At 43.4% G+C, this 18,616-nt stretch overlaps 1 protein-coding gene across 4 annotated transcripts in view; it reads left to right on the top strand.

Annotated features, from left to right (window-relative positions):
• KCND3 (potassium voltage-gated channel subfamily D member 3) overlaps positions 1-18,616 on the top strand; it is a 259,340-nt gene that overhangs the window by 216,266 nt on the left and 24,458 nt on the right. For all 4 annotated transcript variants that reach the window (XM_028734493.2, XM_077929065.1, XM_077929063.1 and 1 more), the window contains exon 4: positions 16,637-16,738. In XM_028734493.2, coding sequence (XP_028590326.2) covers positions 16,637-16,738 — 102 coding nt within the window. The remainder of the gene's footprint in view (positions 1-16,636; positions 16,739-18,616) is intronic.

The following is an 18,616-nucleotide window of genomic DNA, read 5'->3' as shown; positions in this document are numbered from 1 at the left end:
TACCTTGTGATGTTTCATATTATCAAGTCAAAGTGGGAAAGTAGACTGGAGCTCTATTCTAGTTTGCAATTTTTAATTTAGATACTTCCAGTTAGCTTGCTAGAAAAGCTGTTATTTGGGGAAGGTTAATTAATAAACATCATTAAGGGCCGCTCCAGAATGGTGCTTTTTGCAACATGTAATTGAAACAATAATAGTTCCTTAGTGATGGATTTACACTGGACCATCTATGCATCATTCCACTTTATTAGTTGTTCTCCAATGCTTCCCCAGTGCTTTTCATCCAGAGGGACACCATAGCACAATAAAGGTGTGTTAAACAAAAACAAAAACAAATCTTTGTAGCATGAAAACTTACTGGATTTCAGTAGGAAGATGTAGCACATGCACAGATAGGACATGAAGTGGGTGCAAATATTATTGAAAACATGATGGCATACAACCACCCTAAAACCAACATGTGCGCAGATTATCAGAAATGTGCAATAAGCAGGGTTTCTGAAGGGGCCTGCAGTCTGAACAGCTGGGTACATCAGATCTAGCAAAGTCTGCTTGCAGGGCTATAGAACTGAGATATCTAGCAGTTGCCATCTAGAGCTCAAAGATGGAATAAGTAGGTTTGTTTAAGCAGAGTAATGACACGTGAGACCAGATTTAAATGATTCATTGTTGATTAACTTCACCTGAGAAGCAGCAATATTGAAAGAAGTGTTTGAATCAAGTTGAGGCAACGCTCCAAACCTGAACTACAAGGATCAAGAGGGGTATTTGAAGGAAAGCTCCTAATTTGAGCCTAGTGGTGTTTTATCTGCTCCTAATTCTCCAGAGACAACCTGAGGGAGGACTTTATTGAGGGCAATGGTAAATCTTAGAGCTCATTGCTTTCCCAACTCCACTTTTATTTCATCCCTGACTTAACCCTTTCCTAATTACCATGTGGGACGCGGGTGGCGCTGTGGGTTAAACCACAGAGCCTAGGACTTGCTGATCAGAAGGTCGGCGGTTCAAATCCCCGTGACTGGGCGAGCTCCCGTTGCTCGGTCCCTGCTCCTGCCAACCTAGCAGTTTGAAAGCACATCAAAGTGCAAGTAGATAAATAGGTACCGCTCTGGCGGGAAGGTAAACGGCGTTTCCGTGCACTGCTCTGGTTCACCAGAAGTGGCTTAGTCATGCTGGCCACATGACCCAGAAGCTGTACACCGGCTCCCTTGGCCAATAAAGTGAGATGCGCGCCGCAACCCCAGAGTCATCCGCAACTGGACCTAATGGTCAGGGGTCCCTTTACCTTTAACTTTAATTACCACATAGGGAACCACTTCATTCATTTCTGTCCTGTGTTCCCAATGGGAAGTAGCAACCATTGTGAGCACTCACCAGTATTGAGCACTGAGACGGTTTTGCCCAGTTGCTGGTTGTGTTGTCTGAACTCTGCATAGATAGTTTACCTGCTCACCGCTGTGCATGAGCATTTTCAAGGGCTCACTGAGTGCTGTAGAATGCTGATCTGCCCACAGTTCTGCATGTGTGATCAAAATGGTCCTGGCAGGTACACAAAGCAGTCACCATGCCTAAAACAATGGCATGACTCAGACCCCCACGTCATTTTAAACTGCCAGCTTCGGACCTTCTGCAAATAATGCACGTGCCTGGCATTATTTGCAGAAATAATGATTTGGAAACATAGCATATGAGTTGAAGGAGGGATGAAAAGAAGTGGCAAGCAAAAGACAGCAGAGTATTTGACTTCACGCATATTGCTTCCCATGAAATGTTTTCCAACTGCAGAGCTTCCCTCAGAATCAGATCTGCTTTACTACGCAGATGGCTTTTGAGCCAGCTCCTTTCCTTTGTGTAAATGTGATTGTTCGACTCAAGATCAGCATGATGCATAACCAAATATGAGAACCAGAAAGGCAATTTCAAACATTTCCCTGCTAGGTCTCTATTATAGCAGCCTGTTCGTTTGCCATACATAAACAGCTCAAGCTTCATTAGCCCCCAGTTAGGACAATTAGGAGCCATTCTAGTGAAGATGTGTAACAACACTGTGATTTGGAAACATAGGCTAGTGAAACAAATCACCATGGCAACTGGAGTGTTTTGATGATAAATGTGAAAGACCTTTTAGATTTCCATTTTCCATAAGTGGACATGGTTTTGTTGTTGCCTATCTTGCTGTAATTATTATTATTATTACTATTATTTATTATTATTATTATTATTATTATTATTATTATTATTATTATTATTATACCCCGCCCATCGGGCTGGGTTTTCCCAGCCACTCTGGGCAGCTCACAGCATATATCAAAACATATTAAAATATCAGACATTAAAAACTTCCTGATACTGAGCTGCCTTCAGATGTTGCCAGTCAGATAGTTATTTATTTCCTTGACATCTGAAGGGAAGGTGTTCCACAGGGCGTGTGCCACTACCAAGAAGGCCCTCTGCCTGGTTCCCTGTAACCTCGCTTCTCGCTGTGTGGGAACCAGCAGAAGACCCTCGGAGGAGGACCTCAGTGTCCGGACTCAACAATGGGGAAGGAGGCTCTCCTTCAGGTATACTGGGTCAAGGTCATTTAGGGCTTTTCTTTGTACAAGTACATAAATATGTCTCCAAAACAGCTATGCTGTGAACCCAGGGCACAGGAAAAAGAAAGAGAAAGAAGGCACTCAAGTAGGAGCTTTGTAATATTTGACAGTTTTTTTGGGGGGGGGGGATTTTGTATACAGCTAATGATGAAAGTAATATCCAAGGCACACATATCCACAGGAAGCTCTTACTTTAAAAGGAGTGGGGTGAAAGTAGGGATGTAAGAAAGCATCATTTTCCATTCTGCCGCATATTCATTGCATGCTGCAATGTTTCTGTTCTGCTGCCATTTGCCTCCCACTGGAACCTTACATTCATCTTCCTTCGGAAATAGGCACAGTGGAGACTGTAATGTCTTTATGGAATATGGTTTCTTTATACATATTTACAACCTGAGACTACCAGCATTCACATATAAAGATGATTCTTTGCTCCTCTCTTAGCCTCAGGCTTAGGTCTACAAACCAGCCATGCTGCTTGTCCATTTGTTGCAGCCTACTCCAGCCAGTCCTCCCTCTCCTCCAAGCTGAAACTCTAAACCTTTTCTTTGCCCTGCCCACTAACACAAACACAGCTGGCAGTTCTTGCCCTCTGATGGTTTCTTTCAAGGGCCATCGCCAGACTTTGTCCCGTGCTGATGGCGCATCTCAGCAGATATGCCAAGTTGGCCTGGATTGTTAACATAAACTAAATCGGGGGGGGGGGGGTCAGCATTTGGCAAAGCTTGGTTAATCAAACCTTGAGTAATTATATTTTTTACTAAATCCAGCTATTATGGGGAGTCACACACCCCCGCCACAAACTCATAACCATATCTGTTTCAGACATGGGATGAATAAGTGAACATCAGCAATTTCTACTCCTTTCTCTGTTTTCGTCAGAATTCTCTGACATCCCATCGCTGTTCTGGGGGTTCTTGCAAACCTTCACTCCAGAGCCAAATTGAGGGGGCACAGGGGGTGCAGGGAGAGAGGAAAGAAGCCTCCCTGCACTAGTGGAAGTCGTTGTGCAGGCTTCTGCTAGCAGGACCTGCTGGTTGAATCTGGCCCATTTTAAGCCAGTGAACCTGTTTCATGGCACTAATGACTAGCTCTGACCAGCATTTTGCTACCACTTCCTTGGTAAGTTACAGTTTCTGAATGTTCTTCAAAGGCGGCCCCATGCTGAGTGCATTGCAGTAGTTCATTCTTATAGTAACTAAAGCATGCTTTCTCTAGCATGGAGTGGATGCTTTCACTTTCCACATGCACAAAGTAACAAAATGTGGTTAAAAATGTAGTAGCTTTCTGAATGGGTTGATAGAACGGTGTCAGGTCCGAGAAACGATCAGTAATCAATTTAGCAAGTTGACGGTGCAGCCCAAGCAGAATTTGGTGGGCAGGAATGAAAGCAAAGTGGAACCTGGTGGATTATATAGGTTGAGTCTGACACTATCTGGCTTTTACCAGCTGTTCGGACCACAGTATAGCTTACCTTCCTAGCCCAATATGACTTTTCTGGACCAGTAAAGTACTGGGTGTGTAGCAGCTTTGCACCTGCACCATTCTGGATGGTGATGAAACGTCACATAGAGACAAAATCTGCCCCGACGTGAATGTGTGAAGTTTCTTTATCCTCATGAATATGTGTTAATCTGATTAATTCAGATTTAAAAGTAGCCTGATGGGAGGGATTTTACCATCCATTTGAAAGGGATTGAGTCAGTTCAAAACGTGACTAGACACCCTCCAATCTAGCTATCTGTCTCTCTAATCGCCTTGTCTATCCTGTGCTTACTTGAGTTCCATATTCTGTGCATTGTTCTATAAATAGATTGGAAATGATGTTCTCCTGTGTTCAAGAAGATGAAATGATGCACAGCATTTGCAGTGACAATCAGTTGCTTTAATAGGGCCAAGGGCAAATAAGATTAAAAAGAAGTTCCACATAAGAGGAGAAGGGAATCTTTTATCTTTGGAAAGTAATGCAGTTAGATCCACAATGAGGTGTAGCCACATTCAGTCATTTTATCAAATTATAGAGGAATATAATGAGTTCTAGCCAATTGAATTTCCATATGCATCCTTTATATTTAATATTTTACGGTGGCAGATATCAGGGTTTCTTCCCCTCTGCCCCCAGGCCAAATGCAGCGGTCTAATGAAGAAGTTCTAAATGATTTTTTCCCCTTATTTAAAAAGAACTACACTCTCATCCTCATTATTTCTCTCTGCAATCAAATTATCTGCAAATGTTCCTGGCTTTCTATGAGAATACCTCATAATTATATGAAGGGGAGATGGTCTTATAACTATCGGGTGCATGTACATAAATGAACATGCATCGTATTACCTTTAGATATTTCTTTTGTAACTCATTTTGAAGAATGTGGCTTCTGTACATCTTTTCATAAAAGCAGTGCATTTCTCACAGTTTGCTCATTAAAAAATCATGATCACTGAAGGCGCATGATGATGTCTTAGACTTCTCCTCTGCTCTGCTTTCTTGCAAGAAACCAGTTCTCTATAAGTCTGGCAGTAGTGCCTTGTGCAGTATGGGCTCTACGTGCTAATGTTCTCATGGACCAATAAGCCACTCTGCAGCAGCAGCTTCTTCACATCTTTGTCTGTGAGAACAGAACAGAACAGGAAACGAAAGCATGCTCACGATTTGTGGGCTTACTCCTTACTTCCTTGTGGTCTACATCTCCCCTTGATGTTCCTTGGTTTCTCCTATGGCTTGGCAGCTGTTGTTTCATCAAAGTCAGCCACAGCCATATTTTATCCTTGGATAAAGTGGGGAGAAATAGAAGGAATTTGGGAGGAATTAATACAGTGGTACCTTGGTTTGCAACCACTTTGGATTATAACTGTTTTGGATTACAACCACGTCAAACTGGAAGTGTGTGTCCCTTTTTTTTTGCATTACAACCCATTTTTTTGGGATTACAACCCATTTGGGGGGGGGGGGCCATTGGCGAAAGCACGCCTTGGGTTACAACCTGTTTTGGTTTACAACCAGACCTCTGGAATGGATTGTGGTTGTAAACCAAGGTACTACTGTACCGGGTTTGGAGAAAGCTTGGCTGCCGTCAGTGGAGGCTCTGAAACCAACACAGGGAAGCCTCAGTGTAGATCTTTGCCCACTCGCCACCGCTGCCGCTTGCCCACTTCCCACCGCCTGCCACTTGCCTGCCCACCTGCTGCCACCACTGCCACCTGCCCTCCACTGCCATCTACCCACTTGCCACCACCGTACCTCCACCAGCTCATGTGGAGAGCAGTGGGCAGGCAGTGAGCAGGTGGTGTCTGGCAGCGGTGAGTAAGCCATAGAATGTTAATCAGCCCAAGGCCTGGTTATAGAGAAATGTTTTTGCCTGGTGCTTAAAGATATGTCATGAAGGTGCCAGCCGAGCCTCCCAGCGGACAGCAGTCCACAAACAGGAGAACAGGCTGCAAAAGCACCTTCTGATAAGTGGGGGCACACAAGTTCTGTTCACATCACCCAGGTGACAATCTAGTAAGAAATCTTAGCAAATAAATGAAAGCAAAATGTGGGGATTTGTTTCATCCCTCGTCTTCTTGGCACACAGTTCTCTTTTAAAGCTGGAGATCTTTTCCTTTCCAAAGGGAAAGGGGTCACGTAATAAGAAGCCTCTGATCGTTGCAGTTTGATGAAAATTAGCAGAGACTTTTCGGGCTAAATGAGTTTAAGGCCCATCTCTCTGTTTTTTTCAAAGTTGTGTGTGTACCCTGACAAAAAAGAAGAAATTACATCTCAGAACATTTTTAGATGACCTGCAGTTGCCATGTTTTAGTGACCCATACAGTAAATTTAAAACTGCCCTTGGCTGCACATTAACGTGCAATAACTACTTAATTACGCTCTGGCAGTTGCTACAGAAAGAGTTGATATGAGTGTCTGGGGCAATTATGCAGATGATGCTTATTCAGCGGTGGGGGGAGGGGATCTGGAGAGAATCAGCACAGAAAAGCCTTGTATTTAGTAAAGGTGTTGCAAACCTGAGCTCTACTGGGCTGTCCCAATTTCAGTTTTCCCATTGAAGATAGTAGTTTTGATGGAACAGAAATATTTCTCTAATATATTGAGGGTCACATCCAATGTTAATCCATTGAAATGAATGGGCATGACTAACTTGGGTTCTTTACTTTCCGTGGTCTTTTCTGAGTATAATCAAGTGGGAAACAAGCCTTTTTCTTTAACCCTGTTCAGGGCTGTCTGCCTCCATTGCCCCCACCGCCACCCCACTGTTGCTTCTTTCTCCTTCCCAGATCAGTCACATTGTTGCTGGTCAGGGATGATGTACTGAATGGGATGGCATCATGATAAATGTTGCTTGGGCTGTGTAATCATGCCACTGGCACCAACTCTATAGGGCCGAGGTATCCTCCGCCCCTTCAATATTTGTTGGCAGGGGGCTGAGCCTCTTAAAAGTTGAGGGAGCAGAAAAGACCCTCCCCCAAGATGTGTACACAATGCGGCATGACATGGCCTACCACCGCTGTCTACAAACCTGCCCAGACCACTTTGGACTGCCACCGCCACCACCTGCAAGGGCACCCAAGCTGCACCCACCTTCCACTGCCTTACCTTTGCTGGCTCTCTGCTGCTGCCATCACGACAAGGCCAAGGCATCCTCCGACACTGTGAGGCTTCCCACTGTGGCTGCAGACATACTTCCAGAAGCCAGCCACACTGTCAGAAGTACGCCTGTGGCTGTAGTAAGCCTCAATGGAGACCTCATGGCATGTTGGCCTCATCGTATCAGCGGAGAGCCGGTGAAGGTAAGGCAGCGAGCAGCTGGTAGTGAGCAGGTGGGCAGGGACCTGGGTGCCCTTTCAGGTGGTGACAGTGGGCTGAGGCAGCCTGGGCACCCTTGCAGGAGGGGGTGGCAAAAGCGGTGGCCGCAGACCACTTCGCATGCGCCTTGTTGCACACCTTTGTATTCTCTGCTCCTCCTCTTACTCTTTAGCACCTTCTACTGTACTATAATCTCCAGTCAGTGTGCCCCACTGAAATATTCAAATCTGGTTTCAACACAGCACATTCACACAGAATCCCAGGAGGAACATAATGTTACGCCTTGAAGATTAGATTTGTTCTTTGTTTTATTTTGAGTCATTTGAGCTTATTTCTAAGGCCACAGTGCGACCTGATATTCTTGGGAAAGAGATTTGTAGAAGCTGAAAAACATATTGGTTGATTGGCTGCATGTGCCTTGAAGAAAATCAATATCTCGTGGCGGTGATTCACAAATGCTAGTGTGATAAGAGCCTGCAAACCCTATTTTTGGATGTTGTTTTGGTGCAGCTGTTTCTCCTCTCCTGATCCCTTCGATGAGCACATCACTGTGTGTATAGATGCAAGTACGCTGTTAGTGTGGAAATGGCAGGGAAAGTTGCTAGGAGACTACAGCTTGTTGACATGAACATTACCAAATCTGGAAGGCAATGTACGGAGAAAGCTAAAATAACAGATTTCCCAGATACTCAAATCACCAGGTTTGGCACCTGATCTCTGCTGAAAGTTTGCAGCCAATAATTTAAGTTATACATTGTACATAAACACTACCCATTATGTTAAAACTTTGCCCAATGGCTATCTAGAATTCACCCTTAGCTTCATAAAGAGCTATTGAAGAATCTTAGCTCAGTTGCAGACTGAATGTATGAGATATTCAGTGTGCAGTAGTAGCCCCACCCCCACATGCAAAGACGGAGCAAGTCTTCATAACTAACCTGTTGTACCAGAACAATTTGAACCCTTAGTAATGGATTTGCCATTGCCATTTGTATTTTTGAAATTCTGCTGCTACTGTTTTACTGTGTGTTTTTATAGCAATTTTGTTCTTATAATTATCTTTGATTGTTTTTATTGTAAGCTGCTTTGAGGCTCAAAAGATTAAAAAGTGGCATATACATGTACATGTTTTTTTAAGGGGATAAAGAAAGAAAAGGGTTTCCTTTAAAAACCAAAAGAACAAGCATACCGATATGTGATGCTCTGTTGCTTCAATTTAAGCCGAGGGAAAGATATCATGAGGTGAATCTTCCCATGGAGCTTGCAGGCAGCTAGGAGGTTGCAGAGTACTGGAGAAACATTTGTTGAAAGGAAAAGGCACACACCACCCACAGCTACCTTGCAAATGATAAAGTACGCTCAAAACGGCACCCACCCAAATACTAAAGTGAAAATCCTGCCCCGAGTGGCGATAGATGTAAGAAGGAAGGGGTTGAAAATAATAATACCTCCTCTAAACATTGGTCATGAGTGGTGACATCAATTATTTGTGGCTCCTCATTTTCATAATATGGCCTTGGAAGTGAACCTAAGTTGATCGTCATTGTGGGAATGATCTTTCTGTGCCCTTCACCATAGAAAGTGATTTATTCACTAGATTAGCATTACAGTATGTAGCCCATTAGATAGCAACAGATGAGAACCAGAATGAAATCTATGATGCATAGTCTGGTGTGTTGCGTCATGTGTGCGTGTGCATGCTTTAATGCCTTTTTGTGTGTGCAAATTTTCCATTTGTAGAATGGACAGAAAAGTTTCAACCATCATGTTGGGAAAATGCACCCAAACATTTTTAAAATGGTGATTCGGGGGGGGGGGGGCTTGTTGATATGACCTTAACAATGTGATGATGACATCTCTTGAAGAGTTTCATCTCAGCTAAGCACCTCAGCTCCAGGGGTTTCTGAAGAAAGCTGATCATCTAGATCCATTTCATTCTGGTTTCAAGCCTGGTTATGGGACAGAGATGGTTTGGATTGCCTTGGTGGATGACTTACATCGGAAACTAGAGTAGGTGTGAGTGTCCTTGTTTTATCTGCTGGACCTCTTGGTGACTTTTGATACCATGGACCATGATGTTCTTCTGGGCCACCTTGCTGTGATGGAACTTGGAGGCACTGTTTTACTCACCCCTTTCCTGTAGAGGCAAGTCCCTCAGGGTTCTGTTCTGCCCCCCATGCTATTTAATACTTACATGAAACCACTGGTTGAATCCTGACAAGACAGAAGTACTGTTTTTTGGGCACAGTGGGTGGTCTGGTGTGGAAGACTCCCTGGTCCTGAATGGGGTAACTGTGCCCCTGAAGAACCAGGTGCGCAGCCTGGGAGTCATTTTGGACTCACAGCTGTCCATGGAGGCACAGGTCAATTCTGTGTCCAGGGCAGCTGTCTACCAGCTCCATCTGGTACGCAGGCTGAGACCCTATCTACCCACAGACTGTCTCACCAGAGTGCTGCATGCTCTAGTTATTTCTCGCTTGGACTACTGCAATGCGCTCTATGTGGGGCTACCTTTGAAGGTCACCCGGAAACTACAAATAATCCAGAATGCGGCAGCTAGAATGGGAGCAGCTGCCGACACCACATAACACCAGTCTTGAAAAATCTACATTGGCTCCCAGTATGTTTCTGGGCACAATTCAAAATGTTGGTGCCGACCTTTAAAGCCCTAAACAGCCTCGGTCCAGTATACCCGAAGGAGTGTCTCCACCCCCATTGTTCTGCCCAGTCACTGAGGTCCAGTGCCGAGGGCCTTCTGGCAGTTCCCCCCTGCGAGAAGCCCAGTTACAGGGAACCAGGCAGAGGGGCTTCTCAGTAGTGGCACCCGCCCTGTGGAATGCCCTCCCACCAGATGTCAAAGAGAAGAACAACTACCAGACTTTTAGAAGACATCTGAAGGCAGCCCTGTTTAGGGAAGCTTTTAATGTTTAATAGACTATTGTATTTTAATATTCTGTTGGAAGCCGTCCAGAGTGGCTGGGGAAACCTAGCCAGATGGGCGGGGTATAAATAATATATTATTATTATTATTATTATTAGGAGAGGATGACCGGAGTTTGGCTATTTAATGTCACCAGTACGCTGATGACACCCAACTCTACTTCTCCTTTCCACCTTATTCCAGGATGATACTATTAGAAAAGAATATAGCAAGCTAATAGCACATAGCAGGACAAAAATGTCCCATATTTCAGAACACTCAACATTAGCTTCCAGAGCAAGCATTCCTCACCTTTTTGGATACTTGAGCATATTTGCAAACCAGAAAAACTGTCATGGGCACCATGCGCACACCGCAACAGAGCACACGCTGTAACCTATTATATTGGCTACAATAGAATGCTTCTTTCAAGATTGATTTTGGAAAGGGGAGAAGACCCTGTGGATGCCAAGGAAAGCCTCTGTGGCCCCATGGGCACCATGTTGCTGATGCTTGTCCGTAAATAACAAATTTCATGACTCTCTGGTATACCTTGAAGCTCCACATATAGCTGACTTTTGGCTTCTTCCGTGTAACCGAACTGAGACCAATCTGTATTCGAGACACATAATTGCCTGAGAAATTGTGTGTGTACGTTAGAGTTCAAAAGGTTAAACAATTCTTATTAATAGAGTGCCAAACTCACTGATGCATAAACACTAATAATGTTTCTTGGCTCATTATGTTCAGAAGTGTCCATAGCAGCTATTTACCCCTTGCTACATTGTGTGTCTTTTTGGCATGGCATATTAAAGGGAAGAGAGTGCTATAGGACCCTGGCAAGCACAGTTCAGTGTAGTCAATTTTTATTATTTTGCAGTTAACTGTATAATTATTACCTTTAATGACATTTAGGCAATTAAGGCTGCCATCTTATACCCACTTATCTGGAGAAAGTCTCACTGAAATCAGTGCCTGGATATGTATAGATGGTATAGATTGCACTGAAATGCCGCACACCTGTTGCACATGTACGCGAGCGGAAGCTCTGTTCGGCTGAGTAAGATTTATTTCTGAGTAAATGTGCATCGAGAACAGACTGCAAAACAAATCAAAGGGAAGTTATTGCTATGGCATGCAGTACAAGTATTGCAAGTGTGCACAGCAAGATGAGAAACAACTTAGGTACGGGGGTACAAAATTCTTCATAGATGAAGAAAAGCAATCTAGTATCCAGGCAAATCAGCAGAAGTTTAAAAACCGTTTGATTAAAGAGGTCTATTCTGAACCTGATACTTGCATTAGTCACTATGATTCTGTTCAGCCCTGTAACTAAAAATCAAATGTGGATGCATTTTCCCCCCAGTATCTATGGCTTACTGTTACTACACAAATATGCAGGTTTCTGGAGAGGAGTTCACAGTTGCTTTGCTCCTCCTCAGTTCTTTTTACTCCTGCACCACACTGAGCTCAGTATATTGTGTATTGTCTAGGGTTTCCATATCTTGAAGAGCAAAAAAGAGGACAGCCCAAGCCAGAGAAAGAGGTGTGTGGGCAGGCAGGGATGCCGCACCTGTACACCTCTTTCCCCAACTCGGGCTGGCAGCGGTGTACAGAGCAGCCTCAGCCCGAGCTGATGCCAGCCCAAGTGGAGGCAGCATCCTAGCTCCTACCTGATCTTCACTGCGAAAGCCTCGCTCTGCTGCGGCGCTTCCACTTCCGGGGGAACAGCGCCCTCCCAAGCATCATCTGCTTGTTCCACTCTGCCAACTGGTAGGGCCGGCCCTGGTGTCCAGTAGTCAAAAAGAGGCCATTTTAATCCCTACAATGGAAAGCCAGTTTCTGCCTCCCCCGACATATCTACAGTTTACCAATGTCTTTATTCAACACAGAAGTAAACAAGACAAGTTCTGCTAGGAATTGGACAAATAAAAAGTATGACACACTGACCTATTTAGTATTTAAATGGCTAAATTAAAATTCTGCTTTATTATCGTTTTTCAAAAATGTACCTGGGCTAATGTTGTTTTTTAATTTAATCTTTTTGTTGTTTAACCAGCCATTTGATAGCTGTTTTTTCATGAGCAGCTTTTCAGGGAGTGGCCGCAGCTGTAAGTGATGGTGGGGCAGATTGTGGGTCTTTTCCATACGCTCAGCATGCTTAAGACCCATGTAACCTGCATTGTTCACACACAGCACACATGGGACTGTATCAGAAGAGTGGCTGCCATTCAGCTCTGACTGCATGTGAAAGATATCTGAGTGTGACAAGTACATTGAGCCTCTCAAAAGCATATTCTGGGTTGTCCTGTGGGTCTCTGACTATAGAGAGCATTGAGAAATCAAAAGCAATCAGCCCCTTATAATGGAAGCTCAGCTGTTGGGGGTGGGTGGCTGTACAGTGAGCTGAACTCCAGTAGGTAGTCTATGGAAATGAGTTAGAATGCAACCCACAGCCTCATTATGTTAACTGCAAATTAACTTAACAGCTTTGTTTAAACCTCAGCTATTTCAAAGAAAGGAAAGATGAACTAGGGGCTGTGTGACAAGTTTCTGAGAGTTGAGTTTCATAGGCAGCATATAATATACCAGCCTTCATTATTCTGGTTCCCTCCAGGACCCTGGTGCATGTGAGTATATTACAACCTTTGCCAACCCCCTCCAGATGTTTTGGACTACAATTTCCCTCAGTCCCAACCAGCACTGACTGGGGCTGAACGGAGTTGTACTCCAAAACATCTGGAAGGTGTTGGCAAAGGCTGCAGTATGCTCACATGCAGAATATGGATTGGACAAAGTGTACTCTGTCTACTGCTTACATGTAATCTAAAAGTATCCAAAGATTAGCAAGCCTATCCACACCCCAATACAGGACAACCTTTGTGCAGTCCTCAACAGATCCAGGGGTGCCCTCTGAGCAGGACTTTGGGGGCAGGGCTCTACTTAGCAAAGCAAACACCCAAATTCACCATGGCTGAATTGATTAACTTTGAGGTAAGTGAAGTAATATTCATAAGCGGTTCCTCCTATGACAATTAAGTCCAGAATTTAAAGCTACCTAGTTATATGAGTGGGGGGAAACAGGCACAATGTAAAAGGAGCCCAAATAGTGGATCAAGCTAGTCAGCCAAGTCATACAAGAAGCCTGTGTACCCTAAGTGTAGAACCTTACATTTGTCCCTTTTTAATTTCACTTTGTTAATTTGGGCTCAGTTCTCCATTCTGTTAAGGTCATACTGAACCTTGATTATATGTTCTGTGGCATTAGCTACCCCTCACAGTTTGGTGTCATGTGCACATTTGATGAGCATCCCCTCAATTCCTTCATCCAAGTCACTTATAAAGATGTTGTACAACAGGCACAGGACAGAACCCTGCGGCACCCCACTTGCCACTTTTTTTCTGTATGATGAGGAACCATTAATGAGCACTCTTTGGGTTTGGTCAGTCAACCAACTACAAATCCACCTAACAGGTTACCTTGTCCCATTTTACCAGCTTCTCCACAAGAATATCATGGGGGACTTTGTCAAAAGCCTTAATGAAATCAAGATACACTATATCCACAACATTGCACTGATGCATCCAGCTTGTAACTCTATTTTATATATGTATATATATGAGATTCATCTGGCATAGCTTTTTTTTGAGGAAACTGATGCTGGGTGTTAATAATCACAGCATCTAAATGCTCACAGACCAACTGTTTAATTAACTGTTCTGTTGATATAAATCGTATCATTGTCACACATAAAATCCATGATTATGTTCTTTAAAATGTTGTAACTTACTGACAGACCTTTTTTGTGTAAAAATTGACCAATAAGTTGTTGCTACTAAATAAAAAGCTGCTGACTTGTATGGGCAGTACTAAGCTAGATGGAACATTGGTCTTATATCAGCTTCTTAAAATAATGACTTTTGTTTGCTGTTTCTCATTATGTCAATTACTCTGTGAATAACTTGCCCATTTCCCTGCTCCACAAAAATAAGCGTCTCTATATGCAATTATTGGGGAGAGGGCACCCAGATCTGACACCAGTTAATTATATGTGTGTGTTCATATATGTGGGGGGGGGGGTGTTATGTACTGAGTTGAATAGGATCCAAAAGGCAGCAGTCTGATTGGTCCTAGAACAATAGGATTCAGAATACAGCAGTCTGATTGGTCCTAGAACAATAGGGTCCAGAATGCAGCAGTCTGATTGGTCTAGAACAATGCAGCAGTATGATTGGTCTGCAGGAGCCACCCAATCCAGGTGGAAGTGAATCCGCAACCTGATTGGCCTACAGGAGAATCCCAGAATTAGCCAATCACATGTGCCCCATTGTGTAAATAATGTATATAAAGCAGATATTCTGGGGGGACTTTCATTCCTCACTACTATGAGCTGAATAAAGAGCATGAAATCCACACTCGACTCCAAGTATATTTCAGTGGGGGACACAAACTGACCTCTCTTCATACAGAGAGAGCCTTCTTTCTGTAATCAGCAGAGATAGATGCTTTGTAACCTTGGTAACACTGGCACAGTTTGTGTGCCCAAAAGGTGCTGTTGAATTCAAAATGTTTCACAAAAAATTTCAAGCATCAGAGCCAGTTACTGAAAGCACAATGAAACACAGTTTAACTTTTCTCCCACTAAATTGCTGGATGGGTTTCAGGAGAAAACGAAGCTTAATACGTATGGGAAAAGAAGAGTGATTGGTGACTTAGAATAATCAAAATATGTAAAAACAGATTCAGTTATGACGATGATGACAACAACAACAACGGTCCATATAGAAAAGAATCTAAACAGCAGCCATGGCATGTCTTTTATTATGACCAACTGAAAGGCACAAAATACTGAGATACCTTTCTAGTTTCACAGAGGTCTTCCTCATACAGGATGTTAAAGAAGGGAAGGATAGAAAAATAAACAGGGCCACCCTAATATCTTTTGCTGTGTGAAGCAAAAACAAGATGCCTCTTAACTTTGTGAGTTTCTGATGGTCCCAGGAAAGGGATTGTGCCACTGCTACTCTTTAACTGTTTCCACCCTCGTCTTTGGTAGTTAAGGCATTTTCATGTGACCCTCCTCTTCTGTTTCATTTAATCTATGCTGTGCTGCTTTCACTTGGAATCGTTTTACTTGTTTTTGTAATTGTATATCAACTGTTTTACTTCTTTTATTGGTTTTGTTGTTGTTGTAACCCACCCTGAGACTTTACAGTGAAGAATGGGTCAAAACCCTAAAATACATAACATGCAAATGCTAATTTTTGTGCCGTTACAGCACGACCCATTGTGCATTACCATGGGAGTAAGTGCCACTAATCGAAGTTAGTGTGCATAAGACTGTACCATAAATGTAGAAAATGCTTTCATTTTTTAATTTCCTAATAACCTTTTGAGATAGGGCATCAATATTCCAAGTTAACGTTAGAATAAAGCTAGGAGATATGGAATTGACCCAGGTCATCCAATGAGTCTAAGGCTGCATCTGCACTATAAATTTATCGTACCACTGTAAACAGCCATGGCTTCTCCCAGAGAATCCTGAGGACTGTGGTCTGCTAAGGGTGCTGAAAGTTATTAAGAGATCCAACCTCCCCTCATAGAGCTACAGTTCTCTCAGTGGTTTAACAGTCAATCCATCTTCCCAAGGAACTTTGGGAATTGTAGCTCTGTGAGGTGAATACTGGTCTCCTGACAACTCTTGGCACCATTACCAAACTACAGTTCCCAAGATTCTTTGGGAACTTTCAATGTGACTGTTTAAAGTGGTATGATGCCGCTTTAAATACACAGCACAACTGAGACTCAAGGCTGCTCCAGGATTCTATAGTTTTCAGAATACAAACCCAGGTCTTCCCAACATCTGGCATCTGGAATTTTGGAAGAACACACAGTTTTACGTTTCATTGGAAATCCTGATTCCTTGCTTCAGTCATGTTCCTCTTCTATGAATAGAAAACATTTTTTTTAAAAAAATAAATAACAAAGCTTTTCCTTTTCAGAAAGTAAGGTAAAAAAAAATCACGGGGATTCAAACAGTCGACCTTATGATTGGCAAGCCCAAGAGGCTCAGTGGTTTAGACCACAGCGCCACCCACATCCCTTCTTTCAGAAAGTAAAACTAGTAAGACACATGTATTTTTTTTTAAAAAAATGTAGGAAATAATAAAACTGTCAACAAGTACAGTATGATGAAAAGTATATCTCTTCTAAAGCAAAAAAAACTGAAGACAAATCATGGTTATCACTCACACAAAAGAAATCAAGGTTGATATATAGATGAAAGTCTAACCTACTCCCCACCTTGCTTCCTTCCACAGAAAGCCCGGCTGGCCAGGATCCGTGTGGCCAAGACTGGCAGCTCCAACGCCTACCTTCACAGTAAGCGCAATGGCCTCCTTAATGAAGCCCTGGAGTTGACGGTATGTACAGGAAAAGCAAGCCCTTTCAGAGGAATGTTGAAAGCATATCCACCCCTTCTTCTTCTTCTTCCATTGTCACTCCCTATGTCAGTATCGTAGGCAGGCTTGAGCTGTGCTATAATTATGCTATAATTTTACTGTATGCGCTAAATGTAGGTAGCTGGGATACAATTGCGAAAGGAAAGAGTTGCAATGGAAGCATACTGGGCTTTTTGTGGAAAGCACAGGATTGGTGCTTTAATGGTGACAGAAAGACAAAGAGTACCAATAATCCAGATCTGTGATTGGTATTCTCAATATATTTAGACTAGTGTAAATGTTGCTGGAGCAAATTTAGAGAACTTACATCAATGATAGGACCCTCATCATGGTTTATGAAAACATTAGCTTCAGGCTTTACATTAAGGAGGACTTCTTAGCTCCAAGAGCAGTTTAGCAATGAAATGGGCTGTCTAGAGAGGGAGCTAAATCTCTGAGGCATGTGTGTGTGTTTTTTTAAGGATGGACAAGCTATCTATACCAGGCATCCCCAACCTGCGGCCCTCTAGATGTTTTGGCCTACAACTCCCATGATCCCTAGCTAACAGGACCAATGGTCAGGGATGGTGGGAATTGTAGTCCAAAACATCTGGAGGGCTGAAGGTTGGGGATGCCTGATCTACACTATCTACAGAAATGGCTAAATGCTGCCATTAGGAGCAGTTTGTACTCTGACTCAGGAGTAGTTGAGGTGGTGCAGAGATGGGGAACTGGTGGCCCTCCATATGTTCTTGGACCACAACTCCCATCATTCCTGGCCATGGCTATACAGCTGAGACTGTTGGGAATTGGAGTCCAACAAAATCTGGAGGGAACCAAAGGCAAGCTATACAGAAAATATCAGAAAACAGCAGTAACTGCAGATGTTTATGTTCCAGCCAATGAGGACTTGAAGGTTTCAGTTCTGCAGGATGGAACATCTCCTAGCATTACCCACACAAACAACCTGTCACCGTGGTTGTTTCACATCTAACAGCAAAGTATTTTGAAGCTAATCATAGTAACTCAGTGAAAGGGAGGAAAGTGTGAAGTTCATCAGATTTCTCAGCAGATGTAACATCAGCATGAGCTGGTTGTTATATTAAGCCCGATCAAGGCCAGAGCAAGTATTAACACATTTTCAAGGATTTTGTTTTTTAAAAAAAGCAGTTCTCAGTCAAGGAAAATTGCCTAATGGAGGCAACCTAATGCACAGCTCGTGTGTCTTTGCTCACTCATCTGATCTGTCACACGTGGGCCTCATTATAACAGAAAATGCTTGACACAGCAATCGCTACACCTGTTAGTAAGCACCACAGCCTGCCCTGACACTATGAGTATGAGAACACTTAACTGGAGGTTCAGTTATTTTGAAATCGAGGGAGCTGAGGATCAAAGCAGCACCTACTATGGTTGCTATGGGGATACCAGTGAGAATGGCCTTCCTGTGGTGAGTGTTCTCAGCCGTAACATGAAGATGTGCATGTGGACCTCCACATCTCTGCCAACAGCCAAGGCTGGTGCTAATAGCTCAGCAGTTTACAAGGCATGGAGACCTTGGATGTTTGAAAAGCCCAATGAACTGTGATGCAACACACTCTCTAATCCTTCTGGCCCACTCCTCTTGCTGCGGGAGGTGAATTCTGCCTAAACACAGGGCACCATGGCCATTAAGAGGTTGTTCATTCCCTCTGCAGAAGCCAGCTGCTTGTTTTCCTTTCATTCTGGCACAAACTCTGGCACAAACCTCCTTGGGGCTTCCACATGCTTAGGAAACTGGTGCAGAGGGTGTGTTAAAAATTGCAAAGAATGAGGGAAATGTATGCTTTCAATGTGGGAAGGGTAGGGTACCCACTCTAG

The sequence above is a fragment of the Podarcis muralis genome, chromosome 5 (genome assembly GCF_964188315.1).
Source record: "Podarcis muralis chromosome 5, rPodMur119.hap1.1, whole genome shotgun sequence".
Classification (NCBI taxonomy): domain Eukaryota; kingdom Metazoa; phylum Chordata; class Lepidosauria; order Squamata; family Lacertidae; genus Podarcis; species Podarcis muralis.
This window is presented reverse-complemented; position numbering and strand designations above follow the sequence as displayed.